Source organism: Anser cygnoides, chromosome 3 (assembly GCF_040182565.1).
Source record: "Anser cygnoides isolate HZ-2024a breed goose chromosome 3, Taihu_goose_T2T_genome, whole genome shotgun sequence".
In the NCBI taxonomy this organism is placed as follows: domain Eukaryota; kingdom Metazoa; phylum Chordata; class Aves; order Anseriformes; family Anatidae; genus Anser; species Anser cygnoides.
The window spans coordinates 119,963,497-119,982,765 of NC_089875.1; the positions used below are offsets into that span (position 1 = coordinate 119,963,497).

General features: G+C 48.2%; 1 protein-coding gene across 1 annotated transcript in view; it reads left to right on the forward strand.

The window, feature by feature from the left end:
- XKR6 (XK related 6) overlaps window positions 1-19,269 on the forward strand; it is a 193,187-nt gene that overhangs the window by 126,027 nt on the left and 47,891 nt on the right. The window contains exon 2 of the mRNA XM_048079285.2: window positions 3,235-3,431. Coding sequence (XP_047935242.2) covers window positions 3,235-3,431 — 197 coding nt within the window. The remainder of the gene's footprint in view (window positions 1-3,234; window positions 3,432-19,269) is intronic.

The window sequence follows — 19,269 nt, forward strand, 5'->3', positions numbered from 1 at the left end:
CTTTGTCAGATTTGGGGCTGAACAATGCTAAAGAGAGAGCAACATATTTCTGTATGGACCAAAGAGTATGTGGTATGTCATCTCCTGGTGGTGATCTGGGGCCAGCATGGGCCACATGGAAGACGTGGCTCTGGTCCTGGCCTGATGTGGCTGATGAGCAGAGTCCATAAACACCTCCTGGTGACAGCAGAGACATCTTGGCAGGCTCAAAAGTCAAAACCTTCCCTCCTTTCTGGAGGTAAAATTCAAGGGGTGTTACACAAGGGATGTGGGTGAAGGCTGGAAGGTGGAGAGGACCAAAGGGAAGTTCGCGTCACTTCTGCTGCAAAGGGTCCTTGGGGCTGTTCTCTTCATGTGCTGTTCGTTTGGGAGGCCGTGACGTCTTGCTGGCCAAAATTATGCCAAGGGACTCCTTGAGGTCGCAGTGCCATGTGGCAATTTGTCCTGCTGGTCTTCCAGCACAGAGCAGATTGGGCAGGGCTGGGCCTTATGGCATCAAGGAAATGTAGCTGCCCTGTGCGGAGGACTGTCAGGAGGTCGAGTGCTGCTTTGCTCCTGGGTTTGTGCTGCCATGGTCAGAGGCCTGAGCGGCCACTGAGACATCTTGGTTCTCCTCTCTACCTGTTTAGAGGACTCTGGGAGAGCCCTCTTGGTGATCCGTGACTCCGTTTCCCCAACTGTCATCCAGAGGGACCTGGACAGGCCTGAGAGGTGGGCCTGTGTAACCTCATCAGGGTCTACAAGGCCAAGGGCAAGGTCCTGCGTCTGGGCTGGGGCGATCCCAGGCACAAACACAGGCTGGGTGGAGAAAGGATTGAGAGCAGCCCTGAAGAGAAGACCTGGGGGTGCTGGTTGACAAGAGGATCGACACGAGCTAGAAGGGACCTCTGGAAGTCCTCAAGCAAGGCCACCACCATTTTTACATTCTTTCCTGTGTGTTACCTCCATGAACAGGTGGCATCTCCTCCCACTGTGGCCAGTCAGAAACATTCATGCTTGAACTGTGGGATGGTGGCGAATCCCTAGAGCTCAAAGAGAGATCATTGCAGGACATAGTGCCCCTTCTGTTTGTTTCTGCTTAGTCGGTTTGACTGACTCAGTGTCGTCGTGATAGTTTGCTTCTGCCAACCTGTAGTCCTCAAAAAAGCAAACATGGCTTTAAAAACCATCAACAACTGGGGACAGCAATGTAGAAGCACAGAGGTCAAGAAAAAGTGAGCTGTGAGAAGGGACTGAGAGAAAAATACCATTTTTTTTTTTTTTTTTTTTTTGAGTCAGGAGAAAGAAGACTGGGGGTTTACATGGTAACTGTGTACAAGCGGGTAAAAGACTGCTGCAGGGTGAAAGGTAACAAATTCTCCTTGCCTGGGGCTGAGATGATGAGAAATTAGTGCCTTAGCCATCAGCAGATGAGCTTAGGCTTCATGTCCTAGCAGGAATGGGAGCTCCTGGAGAGGGGCTACCCACACAGGGTGACAGGAAGGCTTGGGTGAATGTCTCTGTGGAGAAAGCTGGGCAGAGATGATGCTGTCTTTGCCCAAATGCATGTGGGCAGCACCTTACGGACACTACCACCTTTGTTTTTGGTCGCCCTGTGTCACTGATGTTATGAAAACGAGCTGCATGCTCCTTTCCTCTGCTTTCTCCTTGAGCAACAAGGGCGGCAGCTCACTCTCCCCAGCGCTGCCTTTCCAGCTAAACAACATTTATTTAATTTCTTGCGCATACGAAGGGAAGGCAGGATTCCTGTGTCATCCTGCAGCTTTTGGGGCTGGCGACTTTCGGGGAAATAACGACGACGAGCGGTGGCACCGGGCGTGCGGGAGGAGAGCTGGTGTCAGGGGGAGAGCAGCTGCTTCCACGGGCACTTCCACCCCACTCGGGCTCAGCTGGGGCTGTCCCACGGCTGTCACCTGTGTCCTGGGTGATCGGTGTAGCAGTTTCTCGAGTGTCGAGCCCCATCTGGTGGCTTTCCTGCGTCATTTTTTGCGCCCTCTGTGTCTTTTTTTTTTTTTTTTAATTTTGAATTTTTTTTTTTAATTTGTTTTCTGTGGTCGTGAGCAGCGAACAGAAGGAAGGACGAGGTGCTTGAGAAAGGGCAGGGCTTGCAGAGCTGCCGCTGCTTCCCTCCCAGCTCCCTGGGCCAGGCTGCAACTTGGGGACAGACATGGGGGCTCTCAGCTCCTGCATTCCTTCCTCCCTCTCCTCCCTGCTGTGCAATCTCTCTCCGATGATCTCATCGGTTTGACAAAAAAACCTCCCCGGTGTCTCCAGAAGGCACTTCAGCCCACCCTCATGCTGGCTTCCGCGATGGGACAGGTGAATGGTGTCGGGAGGGAGGTTTCTCTCCGTTGACCAGCCTACATGGCCAGTTTTAGGGTCAGCGTTAGGTGAAATGATTCCCACGCCAAATTTCAGAGCACAAGCTTACAGCCACCCCTCCGGGTGAGGAAAGAAAGAGGGCTGGTATTAGGTCATTGCTATCAACAAAAACTAGCAAGGAACCTGTTAGGAGACTTACTTTCTTAAAACACTGTGAGTCTCGTGACATCTGGGCAGCTCGTGCTGCCCTGACTTGAACATTGCTGTTTACAGAGGTTGGCCAGAGGGTCTCTCGAGGGAAGCTGTGTTCCCAGGGTGAGGTTTGCAGGTCTTTTGCATACCTGATAGGAAACAGAGCCAACAGAGCAGCATCTGTCCACACACATCACCTCCTTCTAGTCCATTGTTGCCCAAAACCTCAATAGCTGATGAGTGGCAAGCTGTGGCCTTGTGGTCACACACATGCTGAAGGTGACGGTGCTGTCCTGTAGCTCCTCTTGTGATGAAATGGGGTCAGGTCTCTGGGGTCCATGAGGGAAGGTCCTTGGTAGAGTACTAAAGGGGCTTAGACAGTCTGTCAAACCACCAGCAAGTGTCATGACCAGCATTTGTCAAGTAGCTTCCCCTCTTGCCAAGAGAACAAAGCAGAGGAGTTGCTTTCTTGAGCAAGAGTTTCATGAGCGTTTCCTACCCCCACGCTCCACATTTGGGTGGTGCAAGTCAAAGATTTTTTGCATTGCAAGAGCTGTCCTCAGATCCTGCAGGAGATGCTGTTGGAGCTGCGGAAAAACCTGTGTCCCCCCCAGACTCCCATTCCTCCTCTCCCCATAGCGCTGACCCACAGCCCCACTCCCCTGGTATTTTATTGCATGCTGAAGTCTCACACTCAGCTTTTCCTCCCGTTTCCTGCAGGTATATCCGAACTATGTACCTGGGGATCCAGAGCCAGAGGCGGAAGGAACACCAGCGGCGTTTCTACTGGGCTATGATGTACGAATATGCAGACGTAAATATGTTGCGCCTCCTGGAAACTTTCCTCGAGAGCGCCCCTCAACTGGTGCTACAGCTCTGCATAATGATCCAAAAGAACCGTGCAGAAACATTACCATGTAAGTGCCCCCCTCATCCTCCCCTCCCCATCCTCCTGGCCTCCCCCCGTGTCCCCGTGCTCAGCTGCTGCTGGATGTTGTGCTACGCAACCCATGGCGTAAGGGGCTGCCACTTTGGACAAATCTCATTCCAGCTCCGTGCTGCGTTTGCTGGGTAAAATTTCTGCTCGTTCTGCTGAGAAAAAAAAACACAGCATCACTCAAAGGATGAGTTTCAGCTCTTCCACACCCAGTCCAGAGAAATTATGACGTTATCAGGAGGAGGCAGGCAATCTCTGCTGAGATTGGAAGTGCCAGCATTCGTATGCTGCCTGGCACTGGGTGAACACAATCCTCCTCTGCCTCAGTTTCCCTCCCAACGTATGTAGGATGATAAAACTGGCCAGGTTTGGATTCGAGTTGTGAGGACAAACGGTTCAATGCCTGTGCAATGCTCTGATGGTGTTAAGTGCAGTATAAGGAGCTTGGTTTTAGAGGTAAAGGCTGTAGGACCTTTACCGAGGAGTACCCAGGAAAGAAAGCTTGGTCATTGGTACCATAGTTTTCAGCAAGTCTAAGAAAATAGGTGGGTGACAGCAGTGGAGGGGACTATGTAGAAATGATGTTGTTGTAGAGCAGGTATCACTGCAAAGGGAGATATATAGATAGATGAGCAGGATTGTGGAAGCAGCCACAGAGAGTTGGCTAATTCTGATGTCCTTTGCTGCAGTGATGTCCTGGAGCATGGGGCACCTGTCCCAGCCAAGAGGCATAAACCGCTGTCCCAGCCGTGGGGTGAGCAGCTCTACCAGCCCATGGGAAAGCTGGCTGCCAAGTCCCCAGGCTGAGGGAGAACTGTCCCCTACAAGGACCAGAAGCAGCATCAGCTGATGCACTGCTGAGATATTCAGGCCCTGCACAATCCACACACCAGGGATGACACTTGGCCGGTGTTTCCCAAAAACAGCCTCCTTGTGGCATGCCATTTCTGGGATATCTGAGGAATTCCTTGGTGCTGGGATTGGAATCAGGCAGTTCTTCAGGGGTTCACTTTTGCTGGTTGGAACCAAGGTCACCGCTATCCCGAGCAGCAGTGAGCTGGACTCCTCTCCCCTTCCTCCATACGTTAGGCACATCCATCACAGTGGTTTCTGGAGGTCTCCCTTCTCCTATTTAAGCAGTCTTTTTCTGAAACCTCTCATCACGAGCTCTCCAGGCCTCCACACTGCTGCCACAATGAACACGAATTTCTGCAACTCCTGCTAGAGCTGCTCACATTCGCCGGCGCCCTTTTCCTGCTGCTTCCAACAGCTACTATTAACCCCGCTAAAAATGTACAAATCATAACTTAGGAGGCTTGCCCACGCCTTATGCAGATTGTTGGACTTGCTGCAGAAGGCGCTGGGTGAAGTTTGCTGGCCTCTGCTGTGCGGGCAGTCAGGCGACAGGACCAAATAACCCCTCTCGGCTTTCAGATCTGCGGCTGTTTCAGTTCTCCACTTCCAGGCATGGCTGCCTAATCCACTGAACAAGCTGCATCATTTTCTTCCCCCTCCCTTCCTCCAGCTATGCAGTTCCTCCGTTCCTCCACCAAACCGAGCAGCCTGCGCTCTCTTCTGAGGCAGCACACGTCCTCTTGCCGAGCCCTGGAGGGCTCTTTCCCTGCCACGCTCCAGCACGCCGAGCCCTCCGGGTCCCCAAAGCACCTTCTCCCTGCCTGCACCCTGCACGTCCCAGGGATGCTGCCTGCTGCACAGCGCAAGGGATGCAAGCAGCAGGGCTTGCTCGGCGCTCCTGACTCAAATGCAAGGTTTCCTAGAGCTCCTCCACGCTCATTTGTGCTCCTGTCTCCCCCCCCTCCTGGCCACGTAATTATGCAAAGGGAAATTAATTGCTGAGAGAAACCATTATGAAGGGGAGCATCAGAGATTTCCCTGAAGGCAGGCAGAAACCAAAGGAGATAGAGATAGATATTGTTAGGATGTCGATGTGTTTACAAATCAGGTTTCTTCTGGCTCGGGGTGTCTAGGTGAGCGTGGCTTGTCAGACAGGACGGGGAAGGACAGTTCTGCCTCTAAACAGGACCAGCATCAGCCTCATCACTGCGGGATGCACGCTGGCAAAAAGGCCCGCAGCAGGGCTCATAAATCCTGGTACAGCCCATGATAATATGTCCGGACTCCAGCCGTTTCCGTATGATTCACCCAGTCTCTTATGGATTCAGTCAGTGCCAGAGTAAGGTCCACTTTCCATTTTCCGTGTCATACATCCCACCTCCAAGCCCCAGTCCGTCCTAATCTTAAAACTGCAATGCCAAGCCTGGTGCAAGCCAAACCAAGCTCCAGTGTTCTCCACTGGTCAACTATGTCTCCATCTCCTATTTAAGGAGCCGTAGAAATAGGGTTACTGGAATGGCTATCAGGAAGTTTTGCTTTTTTCTCCTGATTCCCATGTTAAGACAGCTGTTGAGGTGAGAAGAGTGAGTCAACGAAGTCCTTACTCAGACCCGGAGCATCTCCTCCAGAGATGTTTAGGAGCACGGTAACAGAAAGGGCTGATCTTGTCCTTCCTGGGCAAGTGGTTGCAGTCAGCAGGGAGCACTGTGAGGACTGGCAGACAGGGGTGTGAGCAGGCTAACACTTAATTTCCTGATTTCCCTATGTATTGGACAGAGGGAAGAGAAAAAAATTCACCATGCTTTGCAAGAACCATTTTACTCTTAAAGGCACCTCTTGAAAGGTCTGGGGGGAATCTATGCTGATTGCTCCTTCAGAGCTCAAAAAATGGACATGTTTCACTAATGGGCCTCTGCTCACCCAATAATTAGGTTCTCCTGCATGGTCTGACACCACCAGCAACAGAAGTGCTGGAGCTGGAAGTTAAGGTAAAGTCCCAGCCTCTGTAAAGCTTGGGACAACAGCTCCTGAGATTTCCTGAAGGTCAGGATTCGTTCCTTCATCATATCCTTGGCACAAGGCAGACCAGATCTCAGCTTAGCTGCCGTTGCCTGATGACTTGGGAAGAGCAGAAAATAGCACAGAGAGAAAAGAAGTAGGAACGCAGTGTACTCCATCGGGTGAGCAGATCTGACCTGGAAGATCCATGCTGAGATCCTGAGCTGAAGTACCTCGTGCTGTGGTTGCTGGGACAAATGGGTCTCCATCGGTTCCTGAATATGTATGGGGAAGGAGCTGGTGTTGGTATGCAGGCCCTTTGTGAGCAATTCATCTGCTACAACCTCAGCTGTCTGGGAAACTGGCAAGGAGTCTAAAACAGCCCTAAAATCGTAGGATCATCTAGGTTGGAAAAGACCTTCAGGATCATCAAGTCCCACCATCAACCCGACCTGCCGAGTCCCATCACTAAACCATGTTCTGGTGTCAACGGAGGGTGAAGGAGGAAGGATATCTCCAAAACATGGGGCAGCCTGTGTCCAAAGGGCACAAAGGAGGTGAGATGAGATGCTCACCCTCTGGCCGCACGTATCTCCAGGGAACCTAGAGGGAACCTGGGTGGTGCGTTTACACCAACCACTTATCATTAGGCAAAAGGAAGTGATAGGGCTCAGAAGAAGATGCAGCCTTGTCCCTCACTCACTGTAATTGTCCCTGAGATTTTGGAGAGGACAGGTGAAAGCGTGGCCATCTCTCTCACATTTCTGGACAGCACTGGACAGAGGACTTCCCTGATTTACCTTAGTTATAAATTGCACAGTGCATTTGGGGAAGGAAACATAATATTAACACACACACCAAAAAAAAGCCCACAAACCCAAACCTTTATTTCTTAATTGATAATCGCTCCCTGGGGATAATCCACCTCACTTCTTGCAGAATTAACCATCCTTAGCCCGCTTCACCCTTCAGAAGTGCCTGCTCTCCTGCGCTGAATGGAAAGGAGCATACACGACCAGCTTAAAGGAGACACCCCAATTCTAGGCAGTTAGTGAGGTAAGAGGGATTCCAGTTTTTCAGCATAAATCTCCTCTTAAGGAGGTTTCCTTTCACTTAATTTTTTTTCATGTGGCTACTTAAAGACTTAATGAGATTTAGCCGAACCTCTAACGTCCTTCCACTTATGTCATGAATGCTTTATGCAATGCTTTTTCTGGGAATTTGCCTGCGTGAGGCTGCAGTATTCAGTGCTGGGCTTCTCCCCCCAAAAAGGACTGTCGATCCACCAGTGCTGTGCTGTCTCCTCCACAGCCTTGCTGTTGATCTGAGTCAGATTTTCAACGTAAGCCTTCATTATGCAAAGTCCTGTTGAAGTCTCTGGGGTTTTGTGAGGTGTCTGCACTCTCTGCAGTCTGCAATAAGTAGTCTGAAGCCGCTCATATATTTAAGAAAAAGCAACGTTAGCTTCAGCCTGTCTGAGAAGTTGCTCGTTTAAGAAAAGTGATAAAAGTCAGGCACAGAAAGGGATTTTAGACACCTCAGCTACAGATGTGTGTTGGCTGCAGAGTTATCACGGTGGAGTTTGCAAAAGACATCGCCAAATCTTGTTGCTCCTCCCAAAGCAAAGCCCTATATCTGTTTTATCATCTCCTCACTCTTCCTCTGCCATGTCCAGAGGCCATTAATGATCAGAGCTTGTCCTTTGTTGCAGGAACATTCCAAGATGCTTTTCCCTGTAACTCAGTTCAGAAAGTTGTCTGCTTTTGCGGGGAGTTGGAGGGAAGGGCATTGGAGGACAAGTGGTTAGCAATTGTTCCCACTGTCCAGAGAAGGCATTCACGACTGAGCTGAGTGGGTTTGGGATGAATCAACCTCAAGTTAAACACCCCTGCACCTAAGTGAGAGGCATCCCGTGTGGGTGATAATGAGTTAAGTCTAACGTGGAGATAAATTTCTCAATTAATTTCCCCCTGATGACAGGCTGATAGTTAACCAATAATAAGCTGTGAATAATAGGTACGCTGTGAACTACATACAGTCAGAAATGTCCTGTTAGATCTATTCACAGGATAGGAAATGCATCCCAAGGCACCCGGATTTGTTGAGGAACGGTTTGAGATTTAAAAACAAGGCGATGTCTCAAAGACAACAAATTAATGGATTGCTTCTTAGTCAGTCCTGTTCCCACTCAGGCCCCAAAGATCAAAGTAACCTTCTTAGCTGGGGAAAGTAGAAAGGGAGCCTTCAACCTTCAGCTTCCCACGGGTGTAATTTTGAAATGTGATCAACACTGACCTGACCTTAACAGAAGTTAAAACTGCCAAATCTCCACTGAGCCTCACTCAGTTTGAAAGTCCATCCTGCGAGTAGCACTGCTAGCCCTGAAGGAGCACCCTAAGTTAGTGGGCCAAGCGGGTATGTCCATTGCACAGCATGGCCCTGACGTGGTTTGGGCTTGGACCAGCCAACTCCGGGCCTGGTAATCCCCAAGGACTGCTTGGGAGCGAGCACCTGCCAGGGACCATTTCTGACAGACGGTTTGGATGTGGACACCTTTGGATGGCGAAACATGGGGAACAGGGCCAGGGTGCGCCTGATGGGCACAGGACTGGAGAACAGTCCCTGCAAATGTTTGGTTCTCAGCAGAGACGCAGCCACAGAGGGCGATGGGTGGGAGATACTGTGCAGAATGGAAAAGCATGTGTAGAAGTGTATGTGGGGTGCGACAGCCTGGTTTCTACGGTTGTGTTTTTCAGTTTGGGTGTGACTATATATGTATTCCAACAAAGCTTAAAATGTGAATCCAAACACCCAAGTTCAAATCTCTGTGACCTCACTCTGCAAAATTGTCTCCATTTATGCAGTCCCATAACCAAAGTTATAAGATTATAAATATAAATTATGGCTCGTTATAAATAAGCCATGGTTCGCTCTTTCAACACGGACATTAGTTTCCAGAGGACTGTGTGCCCAAAGACCAACATTGTCATGTACACCTTCTGTTTGGGATGGATGAGGCATCAGTGCAGGCCTAAGTAAAGTCCTTTTCCTCTGCAAGCAGAAATCCTCCTCCCTTACTGATCTCTTTTTCTTAAGATCCAGCAATAGAAATGTATGCCTAAAAAAACTTTGCCTCACAGAATTCTAGATAACAGGAGATGGGGTGGAGGGAAGGTCTACCAGGATCAGACTACCAGGCTTTGGCTTGGGCTGTGTGACAGCTCACAGGGGAAAAAAAAAAAACAATAAAACTTTCGGCTGTGAAGCTGGAGATGTATTCTCCTTCTCTTGCCATCCCTTAGGGACTAAAAGAAATAGGAAACATCCATCATGCAGCGCTAATTCCTTATGACAGAAGAGGGGTGAGCAGAAAAGCAGTTGCTCGTTGCCATGTGGGCAAGGAAAAAGGGCTCCACCAGTTGTGTGCTTGCTGAAGGAACTTGGCAGAGAGGAAGCAGAGCAATCTCCACTGAAGCTGTCTCTGATTCAACCACGATTTCCCCTTAAAAGTTCGTCAGCAAACCAAGGAGACACCCGGATAGCTCCAAACCCATGAGCAGCTCGCTCAGGAGGCCACTCATATGACTCAGGTGCTTTGCCAGACTGGGGCATATGGCTCTGTTCCTGCCTTCCCCTCCCTCTCACCAAAGCCGGATGACAGATAGCAATTTGGTGCCCTGCTTGAAACGAGTCGCTGGTGCCGGGCCAGTTCCCAGCAGCATCAAAAAGCCATCTCCACAGTTGGCAACGGGCACGGAGGATGTCTTGCTCTGGCGTGCTGAGAGCCGGCCAAGCCCAAGGCACACTGGCAGTGAGCGGCGTGGGGGAAGCTTGCCCTACCATCGGCCGTATTGTCCCAGCGTGGTGGGGAAGGAGTGGGTCCAAGAGCCCCCGAAGCCAATGACAGCTTTTTTTTTTTTTTTTTTTTTTTCCAACGGGCTTTGGAGCAAGCCCAGCGAGAGATGTCATCTTTCTCCCTTCTCCCATCCCCACCTGCAGCTTCTCCGTCCACCACCTTGCCATAGCTCTCGCTCTGTTTTTTTTGGAGTGCTATTAAAAAAAAAAAACAAAAAAAAACCCCTTCTGTTCCCTATCACGTGCCACCGTCAGGCGTATGACATGCCACAGCCAGTGAAGATGAGTCACCATTCACGGGACAGCACTGGCAGGCATCCAGTGCTGCCAATTTTAGGCTTTGTAGACTGTGGTAATCACCAGGGGGGTATTACATCCTCAGAGCACTACACAAGCATTAGATCATGTTGTTCCTGGGGCTGCAGGCCAGCTGGGAAACTGAGGCATGGAGATAGAGGTTTGATTAGCTTAAGGTCCTGGGGGGTTGGATCTCTACACTCCTAGGGAGCAAATTCATGCCAAACAGATTCCAGGCAGGAAATTAAGGCCCTTTCAGGTAATTTTATGCTGCAGACTTTCCCGGAGATGTATCCGTTGTAACAAATTCATGATTAGAGCATAGGAGGAGGTGGCTGCACACTCCTGCGCAATTCGCTAGTAAGTTATATGGAAATTCAACTCTTTACATCTTCAGGTTGCTCTAGTGTGCAACTCTGGGATTCACCTCAGGCATCCATGAAACCACGATAACTCTGCATGAACAGAGAGCAGCTACCCACTGAGATGTGCAAAAAACCCTAGGAAGAAGCAAGGCAAGCACTAGGCAGGGACTTCTCCTTGTTCCTACTGCTGAGATAGATGGGGCAGCTCAGGTTGACACCACTGGCTCAGAACTGCTGAGTGCTGAAGGAAAGAACATCTTTATTTCAGAAACTATCAGTTTTTTATCTGATTAGTTCAGGGTGACAGCCCCGAATCTGGGAGTGCAGCAGATTTACTGAGTCAGTGGAAATCTCTTCCTGCGATGACTTTTGTCCTAAGTGGCATCCGACTGACCTCATACTCTTGGTGCCCTCAGTACGATCACATCTTCCACGGAGGCTCACTGACGGAGGAAGTCCACCAGGCACAGCCACTTCCCTGTCGCAGAAGCCCCCATCTGAAATACCCAAAGGTGCAAACAGACATTTGCAGTAGGGGGACAGATGCATGCTTTGATCTCCACCTGATATTCATTAACACGTTGAAGAGACCGTCTTGCTCTCCATCTTGTATGAACATGAACTTCTATGAAGACAAAAAGTCCCAGCAGAGACAAACCAACCTGAGTATGATTTAACTGGTGGGTGCTGGCATGTCATTGGTTTCTGGTCTGATACACATCGCTCAGACATTTTCAGAGTGCACAGAGCATGGGAAGAAGAGGAAGAAACGTGTTTTTGCTGTTTTTCTTGGGATTTGGTGTCCCTAGTGCCTGCAACTACCCCTCTGCGAGACGGCACCAGCTGCACCACATCCGTTTTTGTCACTTTGTCACTCCCCCTCACAGAAATGCTCTGCCAGACTCACTTTCCTGATGCCAGCCCTGTGTACTCTCCAGAAGGGTTGAGATGCTCCTTCTTTTCAGGAAACCATTCCCCTCACCTACAGTTACATGGGGATAATTCCACCAGCAGCCCCTACAGAATAACAAAGATTTATAAGCCATAAGGTGAGCAAGGTGTGCACTGCGTACACATCTCTTCTAAACGCTGAATGAAGACCTCTTACCTTGGCCATTGAGCGTGAACCAAGCTGGATTTCCTTCTTGCCCCCTCCTCAGATCAAAAACCACTCATCCCAGGATGGGGGTAAAGCTTTTTCTCTAGTGGCCTGCAAACTGTCTGTGTCCAGGCCTAAGTATAAACCAGGGGAGGTTTGTAGGATCCATGTTTCGTACCGTCTCATATTTTTTGAAGCATTGCCTTGACATTGCCTCATCTCCAAGGAACTGGCCGTGGGAGCTGCATTTGTAGCAGGAAGTGCCTTCACAAAGCCCTGGCAGAAGATCTTGCTTCCCCAATACAATGATGAGTCTGCTGAGTTTCATCCATGCTAATAACCCGAAACACACCAGAACATGAGCCACCAGATCTCGGTCACCCATGTGCTTCAGTTAGCAGCCCAGTCCCTGGCACAGTTGTAGCCCACAGCAACTTGCACCAACCCAAACAATTCCTTGGCTTGCAGCAGGCATTAGCACAGGCCAAGGACTGTTCCCAACGAGCAGCCTGGATCGGGCCACCCTGTTTTGGAAGCTAAAACAGAATAACGACAGGGACGTAGCAGTGAACAGAATTAGGCTTTGCTCAGTTAATGATCTCCAGGCTCAAAAGCTACCCCAGATCTGTGCCAGGGAAAAATAAATTCTTGAAGTTACTTCCAGAAATGGACAGCAGAACTTCTAGGGCTTTCCTTCACAGTGCTGATGTGCTCCTGATTTTTCAGAGTATTCTAGTCCCACCTGCAAGATTTCAACATCCTTTCAACTTGTCCCGGGCAGAATTAAATTCTTCTCAATGGCTGTTGTTCTCATCTGAATGAAGGAAGAATGTCAGGAGAAAGATGATGGTAGTAAATGTCAAATGCACAGTATTGAAATGCAATAATGTATGTGTTTGTGGTAAGAGTTGTGTTGTTTCATGCCAACTATCCCTACTCAGAACACAGAAATGGATGGGAAAAGATTTTATTTTAAATCTAACCACATGTGGTTTTCCCTAGCAAAGTTCTTCCCATTCCAGTTCATTCCAGTAGCCTTGTAAGGTGTGCTTCTCTTCTAAATATCAGCAGAGTTCACATATCGTTAGGTCTGAAAAATCTCAGTATGGAAGGCTTTTTCTGATCACTGCAGAGTGTAAAACAGAATTCTGCTGGATTCTGTGAAGATACTCAAAACACTCAAGAATCTGAGAAAGTCTTATGTATCCCAGTTAAAATAATCATCGAAAAAAGTTATATTTTTTCCTTACTGTTGTTCTGGGAAAGGTTATTCTGAACAGCAGAGGGAAAAAAAGCTAGATCTCACCAATCAATGGCCACTCAACTCTGCACGTCTAACCAAGAAGCTACAGGGGCAGCACGGTCATACTGGGGCATCTTTAGTCCCTAGACACTGGTGGTAGATCCATGCCAATGGTGGTACTTAGCTCCCCACGTAAACTCTAAAGGAACATAAGCTGACTTTTCTCCCATCTCAGGTACCCAGTAGGATCTGGATGCCTCTGGGCCTCAGCAGAGCTTGGCTGATGACCATCTAGATAGAAGGCTCTATTCAAGCTACTCTGATTTCTGAGTTCAGAAGAGATAAAGAGAGAAACAGAAAGTACAATAAGAAAAAGCAAAGGAAGTCTGTACAGATGACTTTGGCACTTCTTTGCTGGTTGTGCTCCAGGTTGAACCAGGTTTCTGTGATAGAACCTACTGCCCTATAACATTGCCTACAAAGAGTCATTTTGGTCTGCATGCATAGATTTGTATCCTGTTCTTGCTGGAGGTGTTGCCAGGGCATCCTGATGGAGCATTTCAAGTGAAATCCCTTGGGGTCTCCTAAAAAACTTCAAGTCCTCTTGCCTGTGGCTGTTCACTTATGGGGATTCAGGTGTTTGTTGGTTTGGGGTGTTGTGGTTGGGGTTTTTAGTTTGTTTGTTTTGTTTTTCAGTGTGATTCTCAGACAGCGCTTAACAGAACAGAATTGAATTTGACAGAATTTATCTGAACTCTTTATAATGATAGCAATAACTGTGTGGAGGGTATCCTGCTCTAAATAGAGTGGCAATTCATACAGCCTTTGACAAAAATAGACATGTATAAGAGTTCTCATGCTCTATTTACAAACAACCTTAACTGTGCCCAGGAAATCCTGGCTGCTGCTCACCCAGCATATTAGCAGTGCAGAATTAGCCCAGAATTATTCGTTTCTTGCTGTATGTCTCCCCCTCTCCTGCACTCCGTGATTGCCTCCAGCTTCATTTGGGCTGAAACAATTCGCCAAACTCCCCCCAGATTCCTGAGTGGTCTTACACTCCTGCCATGCATTGAGTCCCCTAGAATGTATGATTTTGCAGTTAATTTCCATTAACTCCACCATTAGACACTGATCAGAGACTCTGGTGGCTGGGTGGACCTTCAGAAGATAGCTTTCCTCCATGAGGCAGGTTTGCTCATCTAGCTATAGCAAGAGTCATGCTGGCATTTTTCACAGATGTATCTTTTGAGACCAGATTCCTACCAGAATTAACCTATAGTGCCGAAATAATATTTGGCTGTCATAAAACTGACTACATTTCTGCATTAGGCCTCACTTAAGCTCTAGCTGCCATTCCTGAGCTCCCCAGAGCAGTCTGGACACAACAGACACCTGGGATAATTTACTTTGCTGAAAAGCTCAGCCTGGAAAATTTGATAATATGAGAACCTCTGGCTCCGGAGTTGAACCCCAGGTCTTCCACATTATTTTTTAAGTGATGAAAGGGATTATATGACCATGTGTGTCATAGGCAGAGGACTGTGCACAAATTACATCTGTACCTGTAATACAAGCCCAACTGGAGCCTAAGCACTGGTGCTAAACTCGTAGTGTTAGCGTGGTCCCTGATACAGTTTTGGCCAGCTAGTCCTTTCCTAAAACTTTCTCAGGCATAGGAAAATGAGTTCAGGTAGGCCAGGGACCATTCCCAAAAGGAATGATCCACTGTACAGGATCAAAGACCCTGGTTAACTAAGTGAGGTGAGACTTGTTTGAAAAATCTGTGCATATACAAGGATGGAGATTTCATCTGAGTGCTACCAGAAATTTTTCAGCTGTGAAATGGGTGTCAGTAGCTTTCTTGCCTACATAAATAGGTAAGAACAGAGGTTCCTGTGGTCAGCATCCTAGGGAAAGAGGCAATGCATGCCTGTCGAGATGAGCTTTCTTCTCGTTGATGTAGAAGTGAGATATTGTTTTTGTTTTTGCTTTTTTCTTTTGAAGATCGTGATAACTGTGATGGCTGTTCAGGGAAATGCAACTTGAAAATGCCTTCTGTTTGGTTGTAGCACCTGCTTTCATCAGGAAGGTTTTGGAGGATTGGTTTTCTTGCTTGGCCTTCAGTGGTATAAAATCATAATGTTGTGTCACCTGAATTTCCCCATGTTCTGTTGGGTCTGGCAGCTTCTCCTCTGCAGAAGCCAAGGCCAGCTGCTCTGCCCATCTTGGGGCCAGGAGCAGGTTTCCCCAACCCTCCTTTCTGCTCTCTCTTGATGGAACTCAGGGCTCTCCTCTGAGCACTGGTGGGCATTTGGTAGATGCCAAACCACTGTTATCCAGGATACTTTTCACCTCGCTCACTTCTGCTTACTTTGTCATTTCGGTTTCATCATCCACACTCAAGGGAGAGTCAATGGAAAGACAGAGTGGCATTTCTAGAGGCAACTCATCCCTTGTCTCAGACAGCTCTCCTAGGGTGGGATAAACCCTGAGGCGTATGATGCAAGGAAGATCTTTGTTAAGAGTGTTTTAAAAATGGGAGAAGGCTCGCCAGTCCTTACATGGTAGATGATAGCCAACATTTTCAACAGGATTAACACTTTGCCAAGGGTATTCAAGTATATTCCAAAACGGAGAGCAGATTATCCCATTTCTGATTGGCCTAGGGTGCTCGTGCCTCCTGCAGAAGGATCAGTTGCTGGCCTGCATCCACGAGAAGACACAACACTGGATGGCCTCAGGGCCTGAGCCAGTTTGGCAGCTCCTGTGTTCACAGAGATGAATAGGAGGAGACATGACAGAGGCAGCCGAGATAACGAGAGCACAGATCAGACGAAGAACGAAGAACGTGGCCAATCACCTCTTCTGGCAGTACAGAAAAGGGGCATTCAAGAGAGCTGAAAGGCAGCAGGATGAAAGGGGAAAAAAGCAAGCCCTTTGATGCACAATCCACGGTGAACCCGTGGAGCTTGGTTCCTCAAGTCAGTGTTTAGGTGAAGACTTGGGGGGAAACTAAAAAGGGATCCAACGTTTCTGGGGTCAGTGAGGACATCTGAATTATGTGGAAAGAAAAGGTTTTAGGAAGCATTCACTTTTCAGGACATGGGCCAGCTGTTAACTGGCAGGGTTTGGAAGGCAACTCTTCATGTGAGCAAGTTATTCTGAAGTTGTCTTGGTATGGACTTTCTTCCTGTCGCATTACAAGGTTCAGGAATGTAGATGTTCATCTGATGTAAAATGGAAAAGCAGACAGTGGAAAACCCAATGTTCAAGTCACATCTCTTCCCAGTGTCAAGCTTTCTTTTCTCATTCCCGGTCACTCCAGCTCTGTGTAGAGTACAGAGGTAAACTGTCAGTCCTGTGTCCAAAGGCAGACCCCAGTGTGGTGTCAGACTGCCATGACAGATGGAAGCCAGATCTGCCTCAGTATGGGTCCATACCCATACAGGGTCCAACCCCAGGAGCAAACTGCTCCAGCACGGGTCCCCCATGGGTGGCAGCTCCCCCCAGACCCCCTGCTCCTGCATGGGCTCCTCTCCACGGGCTGCAGCTCCGGCCCGGGGCCTGCTCCTGCGGGGGCTCTCCATGGGCCGCAGCCTCCTCCAGGCCACATCCACCTGCTCCACCGGGGGCTCCTCCACGGGCTGCAGCGTGGAGATCTGCTCCATGTGGGACCCATGGGCTGCAGGGGGACAGCCTGCTCCACCAGGGGCCTCTCCACAGGCCGCAGGGGAACTTGTGCTGCGTGCCTGGAGCAACTCCTGCCCTCTTGCTGCACTGACCTTGGGGGCTGCAGGGCTGGTTCTCTGCAGCTGCCACTGTACAGCAGTTGTTTTTTTTCCTTTCTTAAATCTGCTCTCACAGAAGCCCACCCTGCATCACTCATGGCTTGGCTGTGGCCAGCAGCAGGTCCCTTTTGGAGCCAGCTGGAACTGGCCCTTATCTAATATGGGGCAGCTCCTGGGTTCTTCTCACAGAGGCCACCCCTGCAGCCCCCCTGCTACCAAACCCTTGCCAGATAAACCCAATATACTGGTTAAGGAAGTGTTCTGAAATTCTATGAGGAAAATTAATCCAAAACAGTCTTTAGTATTTATTTTCTGGTAATAATCCATATTTATCCATGTAGAAAGTGAAAAACAAAAAGAGGAAGAATGAGGGAAGAAAACAAAAGTTATTGTTTCCCCTAAAAGGAAAAAAAAAAAAAAAGAAAGATCAAGCATCAGACTAAACAGGAACAAATAAAATGCATCTGGGGGCTGAATCTGACCTCTTTTACTCTGGTGCAAAAAAAAGATTAAAAAGTAAGGGAGAGCAACTCTTAAGCAATGTTGTTACATGAGCAGAATCTGGCTCGATCTCTTTTGTTCAGAAATGCATGCATCAAAACAAAAACCTGTTCCTAGATTCACGCTGAGCTTGAGGAAGGGACGTGCCACCCAAAGGGGAAAACACGATAACAGGGCTCACAGCACGGAGCCTGAGCAGCCAGTGAGTGATGGGGAGGAACTGAGATGTAGCACTCGGCATTAAGCAAGTGCTTCCTTCACACAGGGGTTGATGGAAGGGTTCATGTCATGCTGAATACTTGCCGTACTTGCTATCCAGCTCACCAGAAAGAAATGTTGGTATATTCCCATTTTTTAAGAGAGTCTTCAGGAGAACTGATGTCAAAAAAGAAATAGAGCACCGTTTAAGCATCATTTTCAGCTTTAAAGGGACAGGTACCACAGTAAATACTTGCAAATATGCTATGGTAAGTGCATTCAGATTACTTACAGCAAATAACCTGCAGCTGGATTCATTATGGAAACTGTACATGCCTCTAGTGAAAACCCTCTCCCTTCAGTAGAACAGTGCTGTGAGTAAGGGAAAAATGGATGTATTGTTCATTTTAATTTTTTTTTTATGTGATTTGTCTACAGCTTTTATTAGAGTAGCTGTAAAGCCATGTGTAATTGCATAGTGTTAACAGTCCAGGTAGTCTGGTATGGCTTTCCATGCACTGTTTTTGTTCCTGCATGGACACGGGCTTTGAAAACAGAAGTGGCAATTTAAGGGGAGTCGTCGGTTTGAGTCTCTCATGGATGTTGATTTTTCAGAGAGCTTCATTACATTTCTGAGGTGACCTTTTCTTTTTCTGGGCCATCAGTAGGAACTAAAGCCTAAAATTCAGTCTGCCTTTGTGAGTTTCAGTGAGGCTCCAGGACCTTTCTTTGTATTCAGAATCATTCATGCTCCTCTCCCCTGCTATTGGATCTCTACTAACATTATACTCTAGTCCACTCATGTTTTCATGATCCCAAAAAATGATTCTTGTTTCCTTTCCTCAGAGACTCTATTTCTTGGTCCAACACTTTTCTCAGAAAATTTAGTGTTTTATACAGATGTCTTATTTCCTGCTGCTTTCTCATTTCAACATTTATTGTTGTTCAATCTCCATGCAGCTTGTGTTAAACAGTCCACTTAGGACTGTTCATTAGGTCCCCCTGAGAAAGGCAGAATTACTAAGGCAAGAATCATAGAATCATGGAATCATAGATTCATAGAATGGCTCAGGTTGGAAGGGATCTAAAAGGTCAGCCAGTTCCAACACCCTGCCATGGGCAGGGATGCCACCCACTAGATCAGGTTACTCAGGGCCTCGTCCAGACTAGCCTTGAGCACCTCCAGGGATGGGGCATCCACAGCTTCTCTGGGCAACCTGTTCCAGTGCCTCACCACCCTCTGAGTGAAGAATTTTCTCCTAACATCAAATCTAAATCTTCTCTCTTTTACTTTAAAACTGTTCCCTCTCGTCCTGTCATTATCTACCTAAGTAGAAGTAAGCATCATGGCAGTTCAAGATGATGGGTGAGTTCCAGATTCAGACACCTTAACAAAGGTGTCACTGATGGAGGTGCCTCCATGATGGGGGTATCCAAGCTCCCTTGTGATCAATGGAGATGTAGGCAATATAGCCTCAAGGTCTAGACACTGACCTTTTTTCATACAGCTCTGGCTCCACTGGCTATAATAAGTAAGGAACCACTTTGGTTGGCTTTCATCGTAGAATAATAGAATATCCTGAGTTGGAAGGGCCCCACAAGGACCACTGTGTCCA